The sequence below is a fragment of the Vulpes vulpes genome, chromosome 8, assembly GCF_048418805.1.
Source record: "Vulpes vulpes isolate BD-2025 chromosome 8, VulVul3, whole genome shotgun sequence".
Lineage (NCBI taxonomy): Eukaryota > Metazoa > Chordata > Mammalia > Carnivora > Canidae > Vulpes > Vulpes vulpes.
Genome location: NC_132787.1, coordinates 63797556 through 63820702, shown reverse-complemented (window position 1 = coordinate 63820702; position 23147 = coordinate 63797556). Strand labels below are relative to the sequence as shown.

The 23147-nt window shown below is 41.9% G+C and overlaps 1 protein-coding gene and 1 non-coding gene across 2 annotated transcripts in view; both read left to right on the top strand.

Annotated features, from left to right (window-relative positions):
- The first annotated feature begins 12650 nt into the window (after positions 1–12650).
- The window catches only part of TACR1 (tachykinin receptor 1), a 138370-nt gene continuing 127873 nt past the window's right edge, over positions 12651–23147 (top strand). Inside the window, exon 1 of the mRNA XM_025994453.2 lies at positions 12651–14444. Within this exon, the coding sequence (XP_025850238.1) occupies positions 14056–14444 (389 nt within the window). The 5' untranslated portion in view covers positions 12651–14055. The remainder of the gene's footprint in view (positions 14445–23147) is intronic.
- Positions 19511–19617, top strand: LOC112916904 (U6 spliceosomal RNA). Its single transcript, XR_003234364.1, has one exon. It is a non-coding gene; the product is annotated as a U6 spliceosomal RNA (small nuclear RNA).

Below are 23147 nucleotides of genomic sequence, written 5' to 3'. Positions count from 1 at the left end.
GTCAGAATGGCAGAGATTAAGAAAACCAATAATACCATTTACTTGCAAGGATGTGGAGCAGCTGGAAAACATGTGTGTTACTGTGGGAGTGTAATTGTCACAAGCAACTATGTGTTTGTAAATATCTACCAAAGCTGAGCATATTCAAACCCGTGACCCAGTAATTGCATTCCTAGGCATATTTCCAACAAAATTGCATAAACATGTGCTTAAGAAATAGTGACATTGTTCTTACTTCCAAAAACAAAAACTAGAGGGGGAGGGGCAAGATGGCGGCAGAGCAGGGTCCCCAAATCACCTGTCCTCAACAAATTACCTAGAAAACCTTCAAATCATCCTGAAAATCTACGAATTCAGCCTGAGATTTAAAGAGAGACCAGCTGGAACACTACAGTGAGAGGAGTTCGCGCTTCTATCAAGGTAGGAAGACGGGGAAAAAGAAATAAAGACACAAAAGGCCTCCAAGGGGGAGGGGCCCCGCGAGGAGCCGGGCTGAGGCCGGGGCGAGTGTCCCCAGGACAGGAGAGCCCCGTCCCGGAGGAGCAGGAGCTGCACCAACCTTCCCGGGGGAAAGGCCTCCCGGGGAATTGGAGCAGGATCCCCAGAAAGGCGGGGGTGCCCTCGGGCTCCCTGGGACAGTAACAGAGGAACTGCGCCCCGGAGAGTGCACCGAGCTCCCTAAGGGCTGCAGCGCTCGGCGGACCCGGAGCAGCTCGGAGGGGCTCGGGCGGCGGCTCCGCGGAGGGGGCTGCGCGGCTCCGGGAGCAGCTCGGCGGCGGCGGCTCGGGCGGAGGAAGAAGCTCCGCGGAGGGGGCGGCGCAGCTCCGGGAACAGCTGGGAGGGGCTCGGGCGGCGGCTCCGCGGAGGGGGCTGCGGGGCGGGAGCGCGAATCCAACAGCGCAGGCTCCAGAGCACAGGGCGCCGGGACACAGCCCAGGATCCGGCCTCCCCCAGGGACAGGCAGAGGCTGGGAGGGCCCAGGACACCAAGGACGCTCCTGCCCCGAGCTGAGCAGATCAGCAGCCTCGCCCGGGAGCCCCCAGGCCCTGCAGACGGAGAGCCCCGGAGCTACTGCGGGAGCTGACTCCGGGGTCCCAGAGCTGCCCCCGCCACTGGGGCTTCCTCCCGGGGCCTCACGGGGTGAACACCCCCCCACTGAGCCCTGCACCAGGCAGGGGCAGAGCAGCTCCCCCAAGTGCTAACACCTGAGAATCAGCACAGCAGGCCCCTCCCCCAGAAGACCAAGGAGACGGACCAGTTCCAGGGGAAGTCAAGGGACTTAAAGTATACAGAATCAGAAGATACTCCCACGTGTTTTTTTGTTTGTTTTTGTTTTTGTTTTGTTTTTGTTTTGTTTTGTGCTTTTTTTTCTTTCTTCTTGATTTCTGATGGCTTCCCCCACCCCCACCCCTTTTTTCTCTTTTTTCTCCTTTCTTTCTTTTTCTTTCTTTTTCTTCTCTTTTCCCCCTTGTTTTCTTCTTTCTCTTTTTTTTCCTTTTTCTCTTTTCTTTCCTTCTCTCTCTTTTTCTCCTTTTCCCAATACAACTTGTTTTTGGCCACTCTGCACTGAGCAAAATGACTAGAAGGAAAACCTCACCTCAAAAAAAAGAATCAGAAACAGCCCTCTCTCCCACAGAGTTACAAAATCTGGATTACAATTCAATGTCAGAAAGCCAATTCAGAAGCACTATTTTACAGCTACTGGTGGCTCTAGAAAAAACCATAAAGGACTCAAGAGACTTCATGACTGCAGAATTTAGATCCAATCAGGCAGAAATTAAAAATCAATTAAATGAGATGCAATCCAAGCTAGAAGTCCTAACGACGAAGGTTAACGAGGTGGAAGAACGAGTGAGTGACATAGAAGACAAGTTGATGGCAAAGAGGGAAACTGAGGAAAAAAGAGACAAGCAATTAAAAGATCATGAGGATAGATTAAGGGAAATAAATGACAGTCTGAGGAAGAAAAACCTACGTTTAATTGGGGTTCCCGAGGGCGCCAAAAGGGACAGAGGGCCAGAATATGTATTTGAACAAATCCTAGCTGAAAACTTTCCTAATCTGGGAAGGGAAACAGGCATTCAGATCCAGGAAATAGAGAGATCCCCCCCTAAAATCAACAAAAACCGTTCAACACCTCGACATTTAATAGTGAAGCTTGCAAATTCCAAAGGTAAGGAGAAGATCCTTAAAGCAGCAAGAGAAAAAAAGTCCCTGACTTTTATGGGGAGGAATATTAGGGTAACAGCAGACCTCTCCACAGAGACCTGGCAGGCCAGAAAGGGCTGGCAGGATATATTCAGGGTCCTAAATGAAAAGAACATGCAACCAAGAATACTTTATCCAGCAAGGCTTTCATTCAAAATGGAAGGAGAGATAAAGAGCTTCCAAGACAGGCAGGAACTGAAAGAATATGTAACCTCCAAACCAGCTCTGCAAGAAATTTTAAGGGGGACTCGTAAAATTCCCCTTTAAGAAGAAGTTCAGTGGAACAATCCACAAAAACAAGGACTGAATAGATATGATGACACTAAACTCATATCTATCAATAGTAACTCTGAACGTGAATGGGCTTAATGACCCCATCAAAAGGCGCAGAGTGTCAGACTGGATAAAAAGCAGGACCCATCTATTTGCTGTCTACAAGAGACTCATTTTAGACAGAAGGACACCTACAACCTGAAAATAAAAGGTTGGAGAACCATTTACCATTCAAATGGTCCTCAAAAGAAAGCAGGGGTTGCCATCCTTATATCAGATAAATTAAAATTTACCCCGAAGACTATAGTGAGAGATGAAGAGGGACACTATCTCATACTCAAAGGATCTATCCAACAAGAGGACTTAACAATCCTCAATATATATGCCCCGAATGTGGGAGCTGCCAAATATTTAAACCAATTAATAACCAAACTGAAGAAATACTTTGATAATAATACACTTATACTTGGTGACTTCAATCTAGCTCTCTCTATACTAGATAGGTCTTCTAAGCACAACATATCCAAAGAAACGAGAGCTATAAATGATACACTGGACCAGATGGATTTCACAGATATCTACAGAACTTTACATCCAAACTCAACTGAATACACATTCTTCTCAAGTGCACATGGAACTTTCTCCAGAATAGACCACATACTGGGTCACAAATCGGGTCTGAACCGATACGAAAAGATCGGGATAGTCCCCTGTATATTCTCAGACCATAATGCCTTGAAATTAGAACTTAATCACAACAAGAAGTTTGGAAGGACCACAAACACGTGGAGGTTAAGGACCATCCTGCTAAAAGATGAAAAGGTCAACCAGGAAATTAAGGAAGAATTAAAAAGATTCATGGAAACTAATGAGAATGAAGATACAACCGTTCAAAATCTTTGGGATGCAGCAAAAGCAGTCCTGAGGGGGAAATACATCGCAATACAAGCATCCATTCAAAAACTGGAAAGATCTCAAATTCAGAAGCTCATCTTACACATAAAGGAACTAGAGAAAAAGCAACAAATAGACCCCACCCCCAGCAGAAGAAGACAGTTAATTAAAATTTGAGCAGAACTCAATGATATCGAGACCAAAAGAACTGTGGAACAGATCAACAGAACCAGGAGTTGGTTCTTTGAAAGAATTAATAAGATAGATAAACCATTAGCCAACCTTATTAAAAAGAAGAGAGAGAAGACTCAAATTAATAAAATCATGAATGAGAAAGGAGAGATCACTACCAACACCAAGGAAATACAAACGATTTTAAAAACATATTATGAACAGCTGTACGCCAATAAATTAGGAAATCTAGAAGAAATGGACGCATTCCTGGAAAGCCACAAACTACCAAAACTGGAGCAGGAAGAAATAGAAAACCTGAACAGGCCAATAACCAGGGAGGAAATTGAAGCAGTCATCAAAAACCTCCCAAGACACAAGAGTCCAGGGCCAGATGGCTTCCCAGGGGAATTCTATCAAACGTTTAAAGAAGAAATCATACCTATTCTACTAAAGCTGTTTGGAAAGATAGAAAGAGATGGAGTACTTCCAAATTCGTTCTATGAGGCCAGCATCACCTTAATTCTGAAATCAGACAAAGACCCCACCAAAAAGGAGAATTACAGACCAATATCTCTGATGAACATGGATGCAAAAATTCTCAACAAGATACTAGCCAATAGGATCCAACAACACATTAAGAAAATTATTCACCATGACCAAGTAGGATTTATCCCTGGGACACAAGGCTGGTTCAACACTCGTAAAACCATCAATGTGATTCATCATATCAGCAAGAGAAAAACCAAGAACCATATGATCCTCTCATTAGATGCAGAGAAAGCATTTGACAAAATACAGCATCCATTCCTGATCAAAACCCTTCAGAGTGTTGGGATAGAGGGAACTTTCCTCGACATCTTAAAAGCCATTTACGAAAAGCCCACAGCAAATATCATTCTCAATGGGGAGGCACTGGGAGCCTTTCCCCTAAGATCAGGAACAAGACAGGGATGTCCACTCTCACCACTGCTGTTCAACATAGTTCTGGAAGTCCTCGCCTCAGCAATCAGACAACAAAAAGACATTAAAGGCATTCAAATTGGCAAAGAAGAAGTCAAACTCTCCCTCTTCGCCGATGACATGATACTCTACATAGAAAACCCAAAAGCCTCCACCCCAAGATTGCTAGAACTCATACAGCAATTTGGTAGCGTGGCAGGATACAAAATCAATGCCCAGAAATCAATGGCATTTCTATACACTAACAATGAGACTGAAGAAAGAGAAATTAAGGAGTCAATCCCATTTACAATTGCACCCAAAAGCATAAGATACCTAGGAATAAACCTAACCAAAGAGGTAAAAGATCTATACCCTAAAAACTATAGAACACTTCTGAAAGAAATTGAGGAAGACACAAAGAGATGGAAAAATATTCCATGCTCATGGATTGGCAGAATTAATATTGTAAAAATGTCAATGTTACCCAGGGCAATGTACACGTTTAATGCAATCCCTATCAAAATACCATGGACTTTCTTCAGAGAGTTAGAACAAATTATTTTAAGATTTGTGTGGAATCAGAAAAGACCCCGAATAGCCAGGGGAATTTTAAAAAAGAAAACCATAGCTGGGGGCATCACAATGCCAGATTTCAGGTTGTACTACAAAGCTGTGGTCATCAAGACAGTGTGGTACTGGCACAAAAATAGACACATAGATCAATGGAACAGAATAGAGAACCCAGAAGTGGACCCTGAAATGTATGGTCATCTAATATTCGATAAAGGAGGAAAGACTATCCATTGGAAGAAAGACAGTCTCTTCAATAAATGGTGCTGGGGAAATTGGACATCCACATGCAGAAGAATGAAACTGGACCACTCTCTTTCACCATACACAAAGATAAACTCAAAATGGATGAGAGATCTAAATGTGAGACAAGAGTCCATCAAAATCATAGAAGAGAACACAGGCCACACCCTCTTTGAACTCGGCCACAGTAACTTCTTGCAAGATACATCCATGAAGGCAAAAGAAAACAAAAGCAAAAATGAACTATTGGGACTTCATCAAGATAAGAAGCTTTTGCACAGCAAAGGATACAGTCAACAAAACTAAAAGACAACCTACAGAATGGGAGAAGATATTTGCAAATGACATATCAGATAAAGGGCTAGTTTCCAAAATCTATAAAGAACTTATTAAACTCAACACCAAAGAAACAAACAATCCAATCATGAAATGGGCAAAAGACATGAAGAGAAATCTCACAGAGGAAGACATGGACATGGCCAACATGCACATGAGAAAATGCTCTGCATCACTTGCCATCAGGGAAATACAAATCAAAACCACAATGAGATACCACCTCACACCAGTGAGAATGGGGAAAATTAACAAGGCAGGAAACAACAAATGTTGGAGAGGATGCGGAGAAAAGGGAACCCTCTTACACTGTTGGTGGGAATGTGAACTGGTGCAGCCACTCTGGAAAACTGTGTGGAGGTTCCTCAAAGAGTTAAAAATAGACCTGCCCTACGACCCAGCAATTGCACTGTTGGGGATTTACCCCAAAGATTCAGATGCAATGAAACGTCGGGACACCTGCACCCCGATGTTTCTATCAGCAATGGCCACAATAGCCAAACTGTGGAAGGAGCCTCGGTGTCCATCGAAAGATGAATGGATAAAGAAGCTGTGGTCTATGTATACAATGGAATATTACTCAGCCATTAGAAACGACAAATACCCACCATTTGCTTCAACGTGGATGGAACTGGAGGGTATTATGCTGAGTGAAGTAAGTCAATCGGAGAAGGACAAACAGTGTATGTTCTCATTCATTTGGGGAATATGAATAATAGTGAAAGGGAATATAAAGGAAGGGAAAAGAAATGTTGGGAAATATCAGGAAGGGAGACAGAACATAAAGACTCCTAACTTGGGGAAACGAACTAGGGGTGGTGGAAGGGGAGGAGGGCGGGTGTTGGAGGGGAATGGGTGACGGGCACTGAGGTGGACACTTGACGGGATGAGCACTGGGTGTTTTTCTGTATGTTGGTAAATTGAACACCAATAAAAAATAATTTAAAAAAATAAATATAAAAACAAAACTAAACAAAAACAAAACTAATCAAGTGTTCATCAACAGTAAATGAATAAACTAGTATTTTCAAACAATGGAATGTTATATGGCAATGAAAATGAACATAAATGAATCTTACAATTGTAATGTGAGGTAAAAGGAGTTAGACAGACATAATTCCATTAATTTAAAATTTGAAATCATGCAAATTGAATCTACAGTTTTATAAGCTAAGGTAGTGGTTACCTTTGGAAATGACTGAGAAAGAGTCTAGGGGGATCTCTGTCATTCTGGTAATAGTCTATTTTCTCCCTAGGTTGTGTTTACACAGATATGTTTACTTTCTGTGTTTTATTGAGTTCTACACTTATGATATGTGTCCTTTTTTCTATAGACACATACTTCAGTGAAATTTTATTTAAAATATATACACAATTTTCATTTCAAATACTAAACGGTCTTTAACTTTTCTTCTAAAATATTCTCAGGACTGGAACAGAAATATTTAAATAGAACAATTTAACAGGTCTGAAAATACTCTCCAGTAATAGAAAATAGTGATTTTCTTTAAGAAATGAGAGGTATGCAAAGCCCCATGAAAATTTTCTGTCTGTAAAATCATAGTCTGTAAAAGATGCCAAGTAGTATATGTAGTTTTTAGCATGTTAAAGTAAAAGAATATATGTATACACTAAAGTTAAACTTCTAGATTGAAGGCTACAGGAAACTCTTAAAAATGCAAAACTCTACTCATGAGGTTTTTCTGAAGAACTCACAAAATGAGCTTCTTTCAACGTACAGATTGATGTAGAAATTTCAGCAAAAGGACTGATGGTGATCATTAAATGTATTTCATTATAGATCCTAAGACGGAAACAAAAGTGAAGATACATGTGAAAAAATAATAAGTAAATGTTAAATATTTTGTCGAAGTAGAAATAATACAACTTTAAAGATGGGAGAAGGTAAGAAATAAAAAGGGAAAAGTATTACTAGATTAAGCATATGACATTGCTGATAATCAGCCAGTTTAACCTGCAAAGACAACAGGTTAGTATGGCTCAATTGAATAGGAAAGGTTCATAGCTCACTACCTGGGTAATAGGTGGAAGACTTACAATATCATTTAAAATTAATAAACCAAATAATAGAAGTCTTTATGACAAAAAAGAGACTAAAAGCATTATTAAAGATACTAGTATAAAGGTAGCTACTAGGAAAAAATACATAGTCTTTCTAAATAACATAATCATTTTTAAAGCAAACATCATAAATATAACTCATACATATTTACCCATGAATGTAAATAACAATACACTCAGGAAAATAACATAAAATCATATAGCAGACTTAAGATCAAATGTATCAGTCATATCATTAAATACAAATAGGTTTAACTCACTTAAAAGAAAATGATTTTTACACTGGCTTATAAAAAGAAACTCAAAATCTATACTATATGCTATAGTATATGTAGAAGCACACATAAAGCAAAGTGATACAGAAAGCTAAAGGCACAAATAGAGTGATTCTATGTGAAACACATAGGACGGTTGTTCCTGGCACACAGTAAACATTGTTTAAGAGACATTTATTCTCTTTCTCCCTTTGCTTCCTGTTATTTTTATTAATGTTAATTATTGTTTTGTGTTGGAAAGATTTACAGTTTGATGAATCCTGATCTGTTGCTGCCTCCCTGCTTCATATCACCTTTCTTAACCATTGTCAAGCAATTCAATCAAACCCAATATATATGTATTAATCATGCACTGTATGGAAGGGACTGCTAGCAAATGAATAGTTGAAAAACATGGTTCATGCCAGCAGAGAACTAACAATCTAATTTCCAAGAGTTATAATGTACAGCAGTTTGTCTTATGAAAGGATAGCTGAGGAAGGAGGCCAGTGACTAATAGTAGTAACTCATCCAAACTGGAGGGAGAAGGGGATGTCTCCACACCAGTGGCTTCAGGAGACCAGAGTTTATGGGGACCACCGGAACACAGCTGTCCTCCCTTTCCGGATGTTCTTTCCCATCAGCCATGTGGCATCAGGCCTTAGGGGCAGCTGGACAGAAGTGAGCCTTGGGGCTCTGTCAGGGGGTTGAGCTAAGAGAACAGTGGAACTGGGCAGGCTGGGCTTTGCTGGGAGATTAGCATGGGAACCTGGAGAAAGGACCAAAACAGAAGAGCATGGATACTCAGATCTGAGAATGGGGCAGAACTGGCTTTCCAAAACGTTCAGAGGATGGATCTAGGGAACCTGGCATGACAACAATGAGACCCTCAAAATGAGGAAAAAGGAAAAAAATGAGAGTCTCAAAAGGAGTCTCCAATGGAGAAGAGGTAATAATTTCAAAAAATACTAGTTGAAAATTTCCTTGAGATGAAGGAAGAATTCATCTAGTTTCGTGCTGTTTAAAGTAAAAAGTCTATGTAAAAAGTCCATATATTTCCAAAATTTGCTTGAAGAGAATACTGGCCCATGGTACTTATTAAAAACACAGACTTCTGAGCCCTAATCCAGATCTACCAATTCAGGATTTTCAGGGGAACAGGATAATGTCTATAAAAAAGCAACTCAAGATACTCTTTTTTTTTAAATTAAAGATCTTATTTATTTGAGAGAGAGAGAGAGAGAGCCACACAGAGCTAAGCAGCGAGCCCAATGCAAGGCTTGATCACAGGACCCTGAGCCTGAGCTGAAGGCAGATACTTAACCAGCTGAGCCACTCAGGTGCCCCAAGAGATTCTTATCATTAAGAAATTTGGGAAACACTGGACCTATTTTAAGCTCCTCAAACTTTAATGTACATACAAATAAAGGTCTTACTAAAATGCAGATTCTCATTTAGTAGTTCAGTGCCTGCCCAGGGGCTTATATTTCCGACTATTTCCTTGGTAGTTCAGGGACCAAGACTACTATTTCTTGCCATAGTTAAAGATAAGATGCTTCCCAATTCATTTTTTGGTGCATAACACTAACATCTGAAAAAGAAAAGGAAAAAATCTCTACATCAATCTCACTTAGAAAAATAGATGTAAAAATGTTAAATAAATCATTAGCAAGTTGAATCCAGTAATATATCAAAGAAACAACTTAGCCTCTGACCAAGCAGAAATTGTGCCAGGAATGCTAGGTTGGGCCAGTGTTGGGAAATCTATTCATTTAATCCATTATATCAACAAATTGGTGAAAAAAAATTAAACAGTGGTATCAACAGATCCTGAAAAAGGCATTTCAAAATAAATTACAAGACATTCCTATTAAAACTTCTAGGTTAAAAAAAAGTAGAAGGAAACTCTTTAAACATAAAAGACTGTTTAGCAAATATAACAACAAATATTATCCTAAATGGTAAAAATTCAGTCATCTTAATTTAAATTCAGAAACTATACAGAAATACCTGCTATCACCAATTTTAATTTAATATTGTCCTGGAAGGTAAAGGAAATTCAATGAGACAAGAATATGCTAATGATGTGATTGAAAACTTAAAGAAATGCAAATAAAAAGAACAAGAATATATAGGAAATTTAGTAAAATTACCAGCATACATACACATACCCTCTCTCTCTCTCTCTCTCACACACACACACACAGAGGCAAATACATATACACAGAAGACAGTGGGTTTTCTTTGATCTAGGATAAAAGAAGAAAAAGTGTTTCATTTAAAATAGAAATAAAGCCTACAAAATATATGGAAATAAATGTAACCAAAAGACTGGATCTATTTTAACTAAAATTATAAAATCTTTTTGAAAGGCATAAATAAGACCCGAATAAATGGAAAGGCATACCACGTTCTTGGATTAAAAAACTTAATATCAAAAATGTCAATTTTGCCAAAATTCAATAAATTCCACACAGTTTCAATTAGAATACTAACGCAGTTTGTGTGGTTTAATTTTTAAATTGAATTTAAAATATTAAAATTTAAATATGATTTCCCAAAGTGGATTTTTAAAAGCATGAAATGAGCATTCAGATGAACCGGCCTTACCAGGTATCAGAATATTTTATTCCTGATATAAACTATATCATGGTGAGTAACAAATTAATTCCAAACCCTAGTGTCTTAATAAAACAAAAATTTATTTCCTACTCATACAACATGCACAAAATGATTGGGCAGTGGTCTGGGTTATATAGTCACTTGGGAATTCAAGGTAATTAAGACCTATCTTCTTATAGCTGTACCATTCAGGACTTGGCAGGAGAGAATACCTGGAGAAGTTTCCCCCCACGCGACACACACACACACACACACACACACACACACACACACACGCTCTTCTATGCTTTGGTCTAGAAGTGACACACATCATTTTCACTCACAACCGATTGGCTAAATTAGTCACAAGGCTCTGCCTAATTGCAAGGAAGCTAGGCAAAGTAGATGATCATATGAATCAAATATGTATATATGCATATATACACGGTATTGCTATAGGAATAGACAAATGGGTTAGTAGGAAAGACGAGAATGTAACTATTAACTCACATTTGTAAATTTAATCTAGGACAAGGATAATGGTTTAATTCACTAGGAAAATGGATGAAGCTATCAAAACTGATTATATTAAAAAAAAGTAAATACATAATGTAAAATAACAAACTGCAGGTGAATTAAAGATCTCACTGGAAAGAAAGAACGAACTGCCAAGAAAACCCAAGATATTTATACCAAAAAAAAAAAAAAAAAGGCCAGGATTTTGTAAGTTTTTTAAACCAACACTTGAAAACCCACATGGTATTAAAGCAAATCAGACTACATAAAAATTGTTTAAGATTTTATGACAAATTCAAGAAATAAATAATATAGCATTAGAAAAATACTTGAAATATTTATGACAGGGAAAGTGTTTATACCTATAATATACAAAGAGCTCTGAGAAAAAAAGTAACTGGAAAGCAATCCAACAGAAGAAAGTACAAGGCACGTGAAAAGACAGTTTATAGAAGGGGAAATCCACATAGCCAAAAAAAAAAAAAAAAAAAAAAAAAAAATCTTAGAAACTCAGATTTTCTAGTAGTCCGGAAAATAAACACTACGTATTAGCAACGTTATAATATTTTACATATTTTAGAATGACAAAGCTAAATAGACCTCTAATACCCATTACTGGAGGCATCAATGCGAGATCCAGGGTGGAAGAGTAGTTCCCTTCCACAAGAAGGTTCCTCCTTTGCTACCCCTCAAAATAGGGCGTGCTGTGCTCTCCCAGGCATCACTGGAGTTTTCTCTTGGAGTTTAGGGGTGCCTGGTACTCCAGACAGGGCAAGGTGAGATTCATATAAATGCTGAAATTCCAGGTTTCAACAAAACCAGAGTGAACTAGCAAATTCCTCCACCTCCACCCCCAAGCCTCGCCCCACGAGAGGATCCGATTTTAGCAGGGCAGAAATCGGTACCATAAATTTCTAAGCCTGAAAGCGCTTCCTGCCAGATACTACGCTCGCTCCCCCAGAGGCGCGCCAGCGGGCAGGACTAGTGCGTAAACGTCGCTCCGCGGAGGGTGCGGGCTTGCGCCACCCCGAGCCTCTGAGCTGAGCCAGGCTACCCACCCGGCTCGCGCAGTTCTGAGTCCCCGCAGTGGGAAGAGGGAGGGCGCGAGGAGGGACAGGGGAAGAGACGGTCCCCAGAAAGACTCGGAAGGTTCAGCTCTCCGCAGAACAGTGTCTGTCTCCGGGCGCGCGGGCTGCAAGGCGTCCTGCCCCCAGCCCCTCTGGGCGCCTCCAAAACGCTTCGCACCCACTGGCGAGCCTTTCCCACCTCCTCCCAGGGCCTGACAGCAGCTCGGCGCGGGGAATGGCAGGGACTGGTGGGGCTTGAAGCCCGCTGGGGAGCGGGGTGGGAGTGGGGCGAGACCTGCCCCACCTGGTGGAGGACAGACCTGCCCTCCAGTCCCCCTGCAAACCTGGGAGGGGGAAGGGGAAGGAGACCGCGTCGCCCCCGGCCCGGCTCTGGCGGGCAGGCCCGGGAGGCGCGGACACCGAAGCTGCCAGGTCCCCGGGCGGTGAACGGCGGCCGCAGTGGGCGCTGGCAGAGAGCCCCGAGAGGCGCGTCTGGGCGTCACACCGCTGAGGGGAGGCTCGTGCGCGCACCGAGCTTTGCAGGCAGCCCTGACCGGTCGGTCCCGGCTGCCTGCGCCGCGGGCTCAGCTACAGAGCTCTGGCGGCGCTTTTCGGGGACGGAGGGGCCAAGTCACCAGGGAGCCTGGGGACGCTATCCCCAAAGCTTAGAGTCGATCATCGCTTCCCCAGGGGAATGGGTCCACCCAGGGAAAGGAACTAGGGATTTGGGGGATGTTTCCTAAACACGATCTCAGGAAAGTTGTTTTCTGGACACCTGGAACTGGGCATCGCCATCTCTTCCTTCCTGGTAGCAACCAGAGCGAGCCCGTGGCACACTCGGGCTGGAGAGAGGCCCGTAGCGCGGCGCTGGCACGTCGCCCCCACACTCGCCCGACTCCCACAGCCACAGGCGGGCGCCTCTGCAGAGCTGTCGCAGCGCTCCGGGCTGCGCTCCCGTGAAGTTGCGCGTCCATCGCGGCAGCGCGTCGGCGAACCCTGTCTGTGGTTCCAGGCCGACTCCGCCGGGCGCAACTACTCCGAGGCTACCTAGCGCCCCCGCGTGGAGCGCGTGGAGCGCGTGGGGCGCCCGGCTTGAAGACTCCCACGGCAGGTAGCCGCGAAAGGCGGCGGGGGCGGGGGGTGGCCGCGTGGGTGGGTGAGACGGTTGCCAGCCGCCGGTTCAGCCGCGGCGCTGCGCACGGGGACTGGCGAGTACGCAGCCCAGGTACTGCCCCTTCCCGGTGACGTCTCTGCAGAGGGTTATAAAAGCCTCGCGCGCAGCCTGCTGAGGTTCTGCTAACTCCCGAGCCCAGCAGGACCCGAGCCAAAGAGGCGCCTGCGAAGCTGCAGGCGACGCCAGCGGCGGCAGCGCAGCGAAAGCAAAGGAAAAATCTCCAGCCGGACGCCCCAGAATCCCCGCCATAGAGCCAGAACTTTTACAGGTCGAGCTGTGACGAACACCCTCCCCGTCGTCCCCAAGTCCTCCTGCAGAACAGGCTTTGCATTTCCCGCTGCAGGCAGGAGGACAGGAGTTGCAAGCAGCAGCAGCAGCAGGTGCAGAAAGGCAGGGGTCTCCTGCTTCCTGGAACTGTGACCCGTGGAATTTCTTTCCTTTTTCCAGTCCCACGCAGTAGAGACGCTGTCTCCGGATTTCAGAACTCAAATGCTTCCTGATGCTTGAAAGTGGAGGAATTCAGAGCCTTAAGCAGCAGACCGCGCATCTAGAAGCCTTTATCTTCTGAGCGCCAACTCTCCTGCTTGCAAGGAAAGAGTTCTGCCCAGAGAGAGCCCGCAGACTTCTGTGTTTAAGCAGGACTCTGACCCCAGCCTTCAGCTTCAGGGCCTGCTGCGAAGACGAAGTGTGTGCAGAGAGGAGGGCTTGACCATTTAGCAGAGGAATGGATAACGTCCTCCAGGTAGACTCGGACCTCTTCCCAAATATCTCCACCAACACCTCGGAGCCCAATCAGTTCGTGCAGCCAGCCTGGCAAATTGTCCTTTGGGCAGCTGCCTACACGGTCATTGTGGTGACCTCTGTCGTGGGCAACGTGGTGGTGATGTGGATCATCCTGGCCCACAAGAGAATGAGGACAGTGACTAACTACTTCCTGGTGAACCTGGCCTTCGCAGAGGCGTCCATGGCTGCCTTCAACACAGTGGTGAACTTCACCTACGCTGTCCACAATGAGTGGTACTACGGCCTCTTCTACTGCAAGTTCCACAACTTCTTCCCCATCGCTGCTGTCTTCGCCAGCATCTACTCCATGACGGCTGTGGCCTTTGATAGGTGAGCTTGCCCTTTGTGCAAAAGGGAGAATATGTCCCTAGAGGACCATGGCATTGCTGTGAGCTTCTGGGTTGCGCTGCACCTGGCTCCAGGTGGAGATTAGGCACCTGTACCCTGGGGTTTTTCCTGACAGCCACTGAATCAGTTGTTGATGGGGGGCTTTATCTTACCTCACCATTTTCTTTCCTATTTCCTCTTTCCTTTGCTCCTTCTTTTCACTCATTGCCAGTCTCCCTTTCTTCACACACCTCCTTTTTCCTTCATTTAATCCTATTTTCTTCACCCCTCCTGCAGTCATCTCCTTGACACTTTCCTTTCCACTCCTTTGCTTCTTTCCATATATCCTTCCTTTCCTTTACCCTGAAAGCCTGAAGGGTATACCCTGCCCTGGCTAAGGGGCTGGCCCTTGGTTGGGGCTTTGTGAATCCCTGCAAGCCTATTTTGCTAGGAGGCCTGTTGGTGCCTTCCAGTTTTAAGTATGCCTAAGCAAAATTTCTCATTTTTCACTTTTTCCTGGAAATTCAGGGGCTTTCTGCTCCCACCTCAACTCTCCAATATTATTTGTATGTGAAGAGCATTTCATTAGAATCATAACCTACTCAGGGTTCTAATTTGTCTCTATCTTTGCTGCTGGGAGCTCTCATTCAGGAATGAAAGGCAGTTAGGCTGTTCTTCAGGAACTCTACAGATAGGGACCCAGGGAGCTTACCCAAGAGCTTTTCCAAATTTCTCTTGTCATGTAAGGTCAATGTTTTTAACCTGTCTGTATCCACAGAGAAATGTGCTTGGCAAAGGCAATTGAAATCTCCTTCCTTCCTGCAACCAACTAGGGTTTCAGAAGCCAATTGAAAATGAAAATATTGGCATTTTCAAACACTGGGGCTAGCGTTCTGGAATGAATGGCTCCTCAGGTGGCAGGATGGAAAATTGATTATCGGAGCACAGCTTTATCTGTATTGACATTTTTGTGGGTGTTACAGATCTCTAATGTGTATATCTCTGTGTGCACAAGTATTAAGTGCTCACCTGGGATGTGGAAGTATGTTGAAAACACCTGCCACTGTGATTTTAAAATGGGTTCTTTCAGTGGCTTTGCCAAGATCAGTGAATTATGAGAAACCCAAAAAAAGACCTAGGAGAAAAATTTCCTAAATAAATAAATAAATAAATAAATTCCCAAACTACTAAACTCCTTTGGCATAAAGATTGTTTAGCATTTGCAATTGATTTGAGGTCTTTTTCAGCTTCTGTAGTCAATGAACACTTTTAAAATCTGAGACATGTTTCCAGCTTTGGGGGTGGTGTCAAAATGCTGATTTCTAAGTTCTATGCACATCTCCCTTTATGTAACTCTATGTGCTTGCTACATCGTGTGTAAAACAAGTTGTGGTGAATCAATTTATGCTTTAAATGTAGAAGGCAAACCGATTACTCAAAGTGGTAGGGGAATGGATTTTTTTTGTAAATGTATTTCTTATGATACTTTAGTTTTAGATAACCGTTTGTTGAAAGTGAAGTATGCCTATAAATCTTTCTGCGCGGACCTGCTCCTTTAACTGCACAGCAGACCCCTTAACTTTATAAAACCCAGAGCGTGATACATGACTGAATACATGTGCAGTGAAACCTGGTGTAACTTCAGCCTTGATGAACTATAAATTAGAAGGAAAGTTGGCATTTTCATTGCACTTGGGCGTTGTGTGAGCTCAAGGGAGACCTGTCAGTCAGTGTGTGCCTGAGCATTTAGTAGCTGATGGGGCACCAGCTCTCTTGCTTTGGCTTACACAGAATTGTCACATTCCACAGCCATGCTCTGTCCCTTTGAACTTAGAAGGGTAGGGACAGGAGTCAGCGACAAAGTCTTTACTTTGGATTGGGTGGGGAGCCAGATTTCAGCAGCCTTGACCCTGGCATCTCAGGCTCCATTGTTCTTAATCTAGGCAAACCAGAGACAGGACCCTGACGCTGCACAACACCTGCTCAGTGAGGTCAGAGGAGTTCTGGTGCCAGACTGAGGGAATGACAGCAGCAAGAAATGTCCATAGGTTCCCTAATATACAGATACAGCCCAGGGAGATTACCAACGACATGCTTAAGGTTAGAATTCAGGATAGAGTTTGGGATTAGGCTCCAGGGCTTTGTCTCCAAATCCTTCCAGCATTCCTTCTACTTTTTCCTTGCCCAACCTGGTGAGCACAGTGACTTGATCCCCCAGGCCCTCTGTAAGGTAGTTTGTGGTCATCCATTCTCTCCCTAGAATGTCATAGAAAGGAAAGGGGCTGTAAGCTCTCTCCATATGAATTATCTCTTTTCAGTGTAGATTTTAAGGAAATGGTAAATTACCTTTATGTATGTTCCTTGAATTTTTAACATCTAATCTCTGCGTCAAGTCTTAAAAAACAAAAGCAATATGGTTTTCCTGATCACAAAATTAAACCTGTTCATTGCAAAAACTTGGGAAGTATGCAGAACATGGACACAAAGTACAATCAGCCATTACTTCACCATGCAAAAATAACACCTGTTAACATTTGAATTTCTCATTTATGACTACTATGCTACATAATTGAGGTCAGAGTCTATATAATTTCACAGCTTACTTTTTTCCATTAATAGTAATGGAAAACATTAATAACATTTTCCCATATATTAAAAAATCTTCAGTAACATAATCTTAATGGCTTCCTATTATTCCATTACATGAATGTGCTATTTTTACTTTAACCATCCTCCTACTGCTGGGCATTTAGGTGATTTCTAAATTTTTTTCACTTTATGGTTAATGCACTAATAAACATTTCTATATGATAATTTTGTTTTGCTTTCTTGATTATTTCCTTAGGATAGATTCCCAAAAGTGGAATTACTAGGTCAAATGAAATGAATTGAGAAGAAAAAGTCTCTTTCTCCCAATTTTAAGGGATTATAAACTCTGAGCAAAGCAAGGAATGTGTCTGTTCTGTCTTGTTTATCTCCTCAGCACAAGGCAGAGTGCCTGGCACCTAATGGTCACTACACATTTCTTAAATAAGTGAATGAATGATTAAAATATTATATCTTCCCAGAAGAACATTTGGAAAATACATAAGATTGTAAAGAAAATCTGAAAAGTATCTACAGTCCCACTACTGACAGATAACCAGTTAAAATTCTGGAATGCCAGCTTATACTGGCTTTTTCTATCTGTGTTATTTATGCCACAGATAGTTACTCACACCTTTAAGGATAAATTTTGGATCGTAATAAAGCAGTTTCAATGATTGATTTTTGTTTCTTGTTTTATTCCTTAATTCATACCATGGGCATTTTCCATGTCATGAAATATTTTGCAAAATAGGGTTTTTAAATGGGTGCATTATATTGCATGGCTGCTCATTTATTTTTGCCATACTTCTATTTTTAGATGTAAATTGTTTCCATTTTTAACAACTACAAGTATCCTAGACATAAATCTTTAAGAGTATTCCTTTTTCTCTCCTTAAAATAAACTCCTTGATGTGGAATTGCTAGGTCAAACTGTCTTGGTAAACTTTGCCAAATTTCCTTCCAGAACCAAAATATATACAGAAATGAAACCTTCAGCTACAGATTGTAGTACTAGTTTAATTATTTTCTGTTATCTTTCCATAGAGTGGGGAATGAGAAGCAGGAAGGGTTCTTCTTCTGAAGGAATACTTATTTATTGAAGGCAATGGTTACCTAGAATAAAAAGGCTGCAGAAACAGGGGCATCTAGGTGGCTCAGCCAGAGCATCTGACTCTTGGTTTTGGCTCAGGCCCTGATCTTAGGGTCATGAGATCAAGCCTCATGTCTATTCCTGTGCTCAGTATGGAGTCTGCTTGAGCTTCTCCTCTTCTCGCTCTGCCCCTCCTTACCCCTAATTTCTCTCAAATAAATAAATAAATCTTTAGAAAAGAAAGAAAGGTTGCAGAGACAAATATACCTAAACAAACAAGTTCAAGCCTAACTCTAATTAAATTCCAAAAATTTCACTATTTGAAACTCTGTAATTTCTCCCACTTAAAATAAAATTTTTTAAAAAACTTCCCTATTAGAAAAATTAAAAGGTGTGTGTGATGTTTCATAAAATTGGAAGTTGGAAGACATTGAGGTGACACATCCATTTTGCAGGGACCCATGATGGTTGCCAGTTCTAGCAGAACAGCATCTAGGAAGGGAGGAAGGAGGACAATTCTGAAGCTCCACTAGAGGGATTGTAGAGGCAAAAGGCAGTCTGACACGGAAACAAACACACAGCTACAGGAGGCTCAGAGAAGCACTGCGCTGGTGACACTGCTTCTCTACCTGGAGGGGGCAGGTATAATTTCAGCTATTTGAAAGAAGATTGCTCACTCCTCATACTGGTTCTGGATCTTGTGTTTGAGTGAAAGGAAACATTTAAATTATTATGGTCTCTGAACAATATGAAATATTGTTAGGACCAAAAATACAGTTGCCCAGATATGTAACGGTTGAAGGCAAAAGAAAGAGTGAGAGCTCTCTGAGAGAGTAAAAGAGGAACCAAGAGCAAAGACATGCATAAATAATCAAAAACTTCCCACGGTTCTATGATGTCTGTCCCACTCTCCCAGTCACACTTAGCTCCAAATTCAAAGAGCCTGCTTCCCAGGTCTCCACTATACCTGCAGTCTGTCCCTGTACCCCACCTTGTTGGCTGGACGTGGATTCCATTGTATATCTCAGGTCAGTTCTTCACAACCCAGAGGTCAGACATAGATTTTAGAATCCTTTGCACTAATTTATTTTTAAAAAAATTTTAAAGACTTATTTATTTTTTCATGAGAGACACACAGAGAGAGGCAGAGACATAGATAGAGGGAGAAGTAGGCTCCCCAGAGGGCACTTAATGGGGGACTCGATCCCAGGATCCCGAGATCATGCCCTAAGGCAGACACTCAACCACTGAGCCACCTAGGCATCCCCTTTGTACTAATTTAGATGAAACTTACAATCCATGACCAGACATCTCTATGGTACTGAGAATGGTCATTCACTAGAAGTTCATCTACCACAACTGACCCTGTCTTTTCAAATTTAGAACCTCAGTGCTCGCTTCGGCAGCACATATACTAAAATTGGAACGATACAGAGAAGATTAGCATGGCCCCTGCGCAAGGATGACACGCAAATTCGTGAAGCGTTCCATATTTAAAAAAAAAAAAAATTTAGAACCTCAAGTGTCTAAGTTGACATGGATCAAAATTGAGCCTATTACATCTTAGATGGGTCATTTAGGCTAGAGGACCTTTTCTGGAGAGGTTCAATGCCCATTTACTCTCTGGAGCTATCCCACTGCACTTGTCACATCCTGTCCCTTCTCCTGGGAATTTCCAGTGTCCTGAATGGTCAAGGACCTTGGTTTTAAAAAAAGAAAACAAACTGACAGAAGTATAGGTTCAACTGAAGGAAAGTGAATAGTAATTTTCAATGTAAATACATGTAGTAGGACCACAAGACTTCGTTACTACTACTGATGTTAAATTAGCAAATGGTGAATAAAGATCATGAGGGAGCAACACTCAGTTAAACTTGGACAAAGATCTTCAGTCCATCAAGGGATAATGCCACCTGGTATGGTGATGTTTCTTAATTCAAGGCCTCATGTCTTCCTTCAGAGGCCTTGTGCTATATTTTGAGGCAAATAAAACTGACTTAGAGATATCTACAATATGAGATGTTACATAATATATTTTATATGGGTTGTACAGACAAATCCAATATGAGAGGGGAGGAGGAGGAACATTATGTCCCACAGTGATTATCAAGGAAGACTCCAAAAGGCGGCCTTTGACTTTGGCCTTGAAGATTAGATCGAATTTTTTAGAGAGGATGATAAAGGCAATATTCCAGTAAAGGAAACTTTTTGGCAAAAGTGTGGAGGTAAAAAATTGCAAAGTGTTTGGGGAGAATGACTGGCTGACTCAATTGAAGTGAGTTCATAGGTAAATCAGGAAATGAATGGAGAGGTTGGTAGGAAGAAGATGGATACAGTTTTTGTTGGAGTTGATGTGAAAATATAATAATTAGTTGGAAATGCACAACAGACAACTTGAGATATGGGGCTAGAGACTCAGAAGGGATCAAAATGTAGATTTAGTAGCTTTCCAAACAGATGGCTTATTGGAGTTTGAAAGTAGAGAACATCTTTTTTTACCTATACATGTTTCTAGAGAAGAGGCAAAGGGCAAATACTCATGAGAATGTCCTATCAATAAATAGGAGAAGAAAAAAAGAAGCAGAGAGTTACTGGAGAAATCAGGATATGTGGAGTGACAAAGGTCAAAAGAAGTAGCTTGTGATTGGCTCTATTCATCAGTGTCATTAGAATCCAAAATATACCAGGAATTTCATGTTTTTAAACTCATCAGAAGACACTGGATATGGTAATTAGAAGACATTGGTCAGCTATGAAAGGTAGTACCAACAGAGTATGCTAAAGAGGGATAAAGTTAGATGGCAATGAGGGGAATGGCCTCTTCCTCACACATCCATCCATCCATCCCATCAATCCATTCCATCCATCCATCCACCCATCCATCCAACCATTACTGAGCACCTACCATATGCCAAATCCTGAGGCAGTAAAACATTGCCTTTGCCCTGTGCTCTCATCTTTGGGGATTGATAAACTCATAAATACTATTATAACCCAATATAATTAATACCATGCTGAGAGAGCTTGGAGGTAGAGGGAAGAACTACACAGATTGAGAAAGATTAATTGGTAAAAAGAAGAAAAGAAAGAGAAGAAGGGAGAGGTGGAGGAGAAAAGAAATAGCAAAGTACAGAGAAAACAATGTGGAGTTTGTATTTTTTTAATTAACTTCTAGAACACTGGACTGGAAATTATAAATGACTTATTAGTGTTTGTCACTTGGAAACTAGAAAAGAGATATCATTTAATAAAATTGATAGTTACCTTGTATTTGCATGCTCTCTGATCCATTGTTTCATCTAATCCTAAATACCAATGGGGATTCTGTTCCTGTCTTGGAAAGACTATTAGAAACAATTTATTTTAGCATCCTCCCACTCTGTACTCCCTCATAGCTTGGAGACCCATGCAATTTGCTTTCCTGTGCCTTAGATGTCTGCCTTTGTACTCCCACTCAAGGTGGCTCTTGGATGCTGTATCATCTAAGGCTGTCACTGAAGGCAGAAAAGTGATATAAGTCTCTTACTGTGCCAAAGAGGATATTAGAGACTCTTTAAATAATTTTCCACCCAAACAAAAACTCAACCCCACAACCTTCTAGATGGAGCCATTGTAAGAATATCAAATTCTGCTTAAATATTTTACTAATCTGTCTCACTTGTTAAACTCATTCCATTTGAATCATTATAAAATTATTCCTTTTGTTGAACTGGAATCTGCCTCTGATTATGGGTTACTCCTATGAACATAATTCCTCTTCTGTGTGGCAGTCTTTTAGATATGTCCCTCCGGAAGCTTCTCCATCCCTGGTTGACTGTTCATGGTTCCTTCATTTTTCCATCCTCCTTAGCCTCTACAGGCTATTCCTATTGTTAATAGTCCTCTAAACTGAGAGGCTAACTAATACCTGGAAGTGAACACTACCCTATTAGCATTCCTCAATCCAGCCTACACTATAGAATACTTGGTTCAGAACCCTCCTTCTAGAATAACTATGTGTTTTAATTCACACTTGCCTTGTCCACGCTTCACTTAACTGGGTCGGATTCCTGACCCACACTGAGTCCCCAACAGATGTTGCACCCAAGGAGAACACTTCTAATCAAGGGAGGTGTTTATCATTTCTGCCTTACCCCCAATCTTTCTAGGAATACTGGAAACTCAGATATTTCATGATCCTCCTATGGACCAACTGTTGTCAACTCTCTAGCTTTTTTTCCAATACCTCTACTGGCAACAGGAAGTGCACCCTCTGTTGTACTTATCCTCCCTGGGTCAGGACAAGCAGAAGCCTACCCTCCATCAAGCACTCCAAGTCCTATAACCACAGTAATTGTCTGAATATATAGTCCATACTATATTCAAATACCACAGACACAGAAAAATTCCAGCAGAGCATCCAAGAAAGTTATTGACCTGGAGAACAGACTGAAGAATTGGTTTCCATTACCCAAACCTCCTCTCTTGCCACCTTGAGAAGCTATGATTCCAATTCCTGGAAGGGGAGATATGAGATTCTATGGATAATGAATCCCCAGGGATGAAAAGATGTCCTTAAGACATAAATCTCAGCTTGAGTGTTAATGCAACACATGAAGCTCTAGGAAATTTGTCTAAGCAACCCTGGGCTTGATGCCGTGCTCCTCTCTTTTATAATTCTTTCCTTGATCTACTTCCTAATTCAGCTTTATCGCTGTATTTAATATTTGGTACTCTTTGTGGAGTGCCTTTCATATCTTTTGTATAAGAATGTCTTTTAATAACCTTACAACTAACCTTTGATAATGGAGTTTACCATAGAAAAGACCACAGGCAGTGGTCCCAGCAGTGTTTCTACCATTAGCTATGCAAATGTAGGTAAGACACTTAACCTCTCTGGACCTCAGTTTCCTCAACTGATAAAAAGATATAATAAAAGTTACCTCATAGAGTATTGTTGCAAGGAGAGAGAGTAAGGGAAAAGTATGGAGATGTATGGGAAATTGCTGATTCATTGCCTGAGATCCAGTAAGAACTCAGGTAATAGT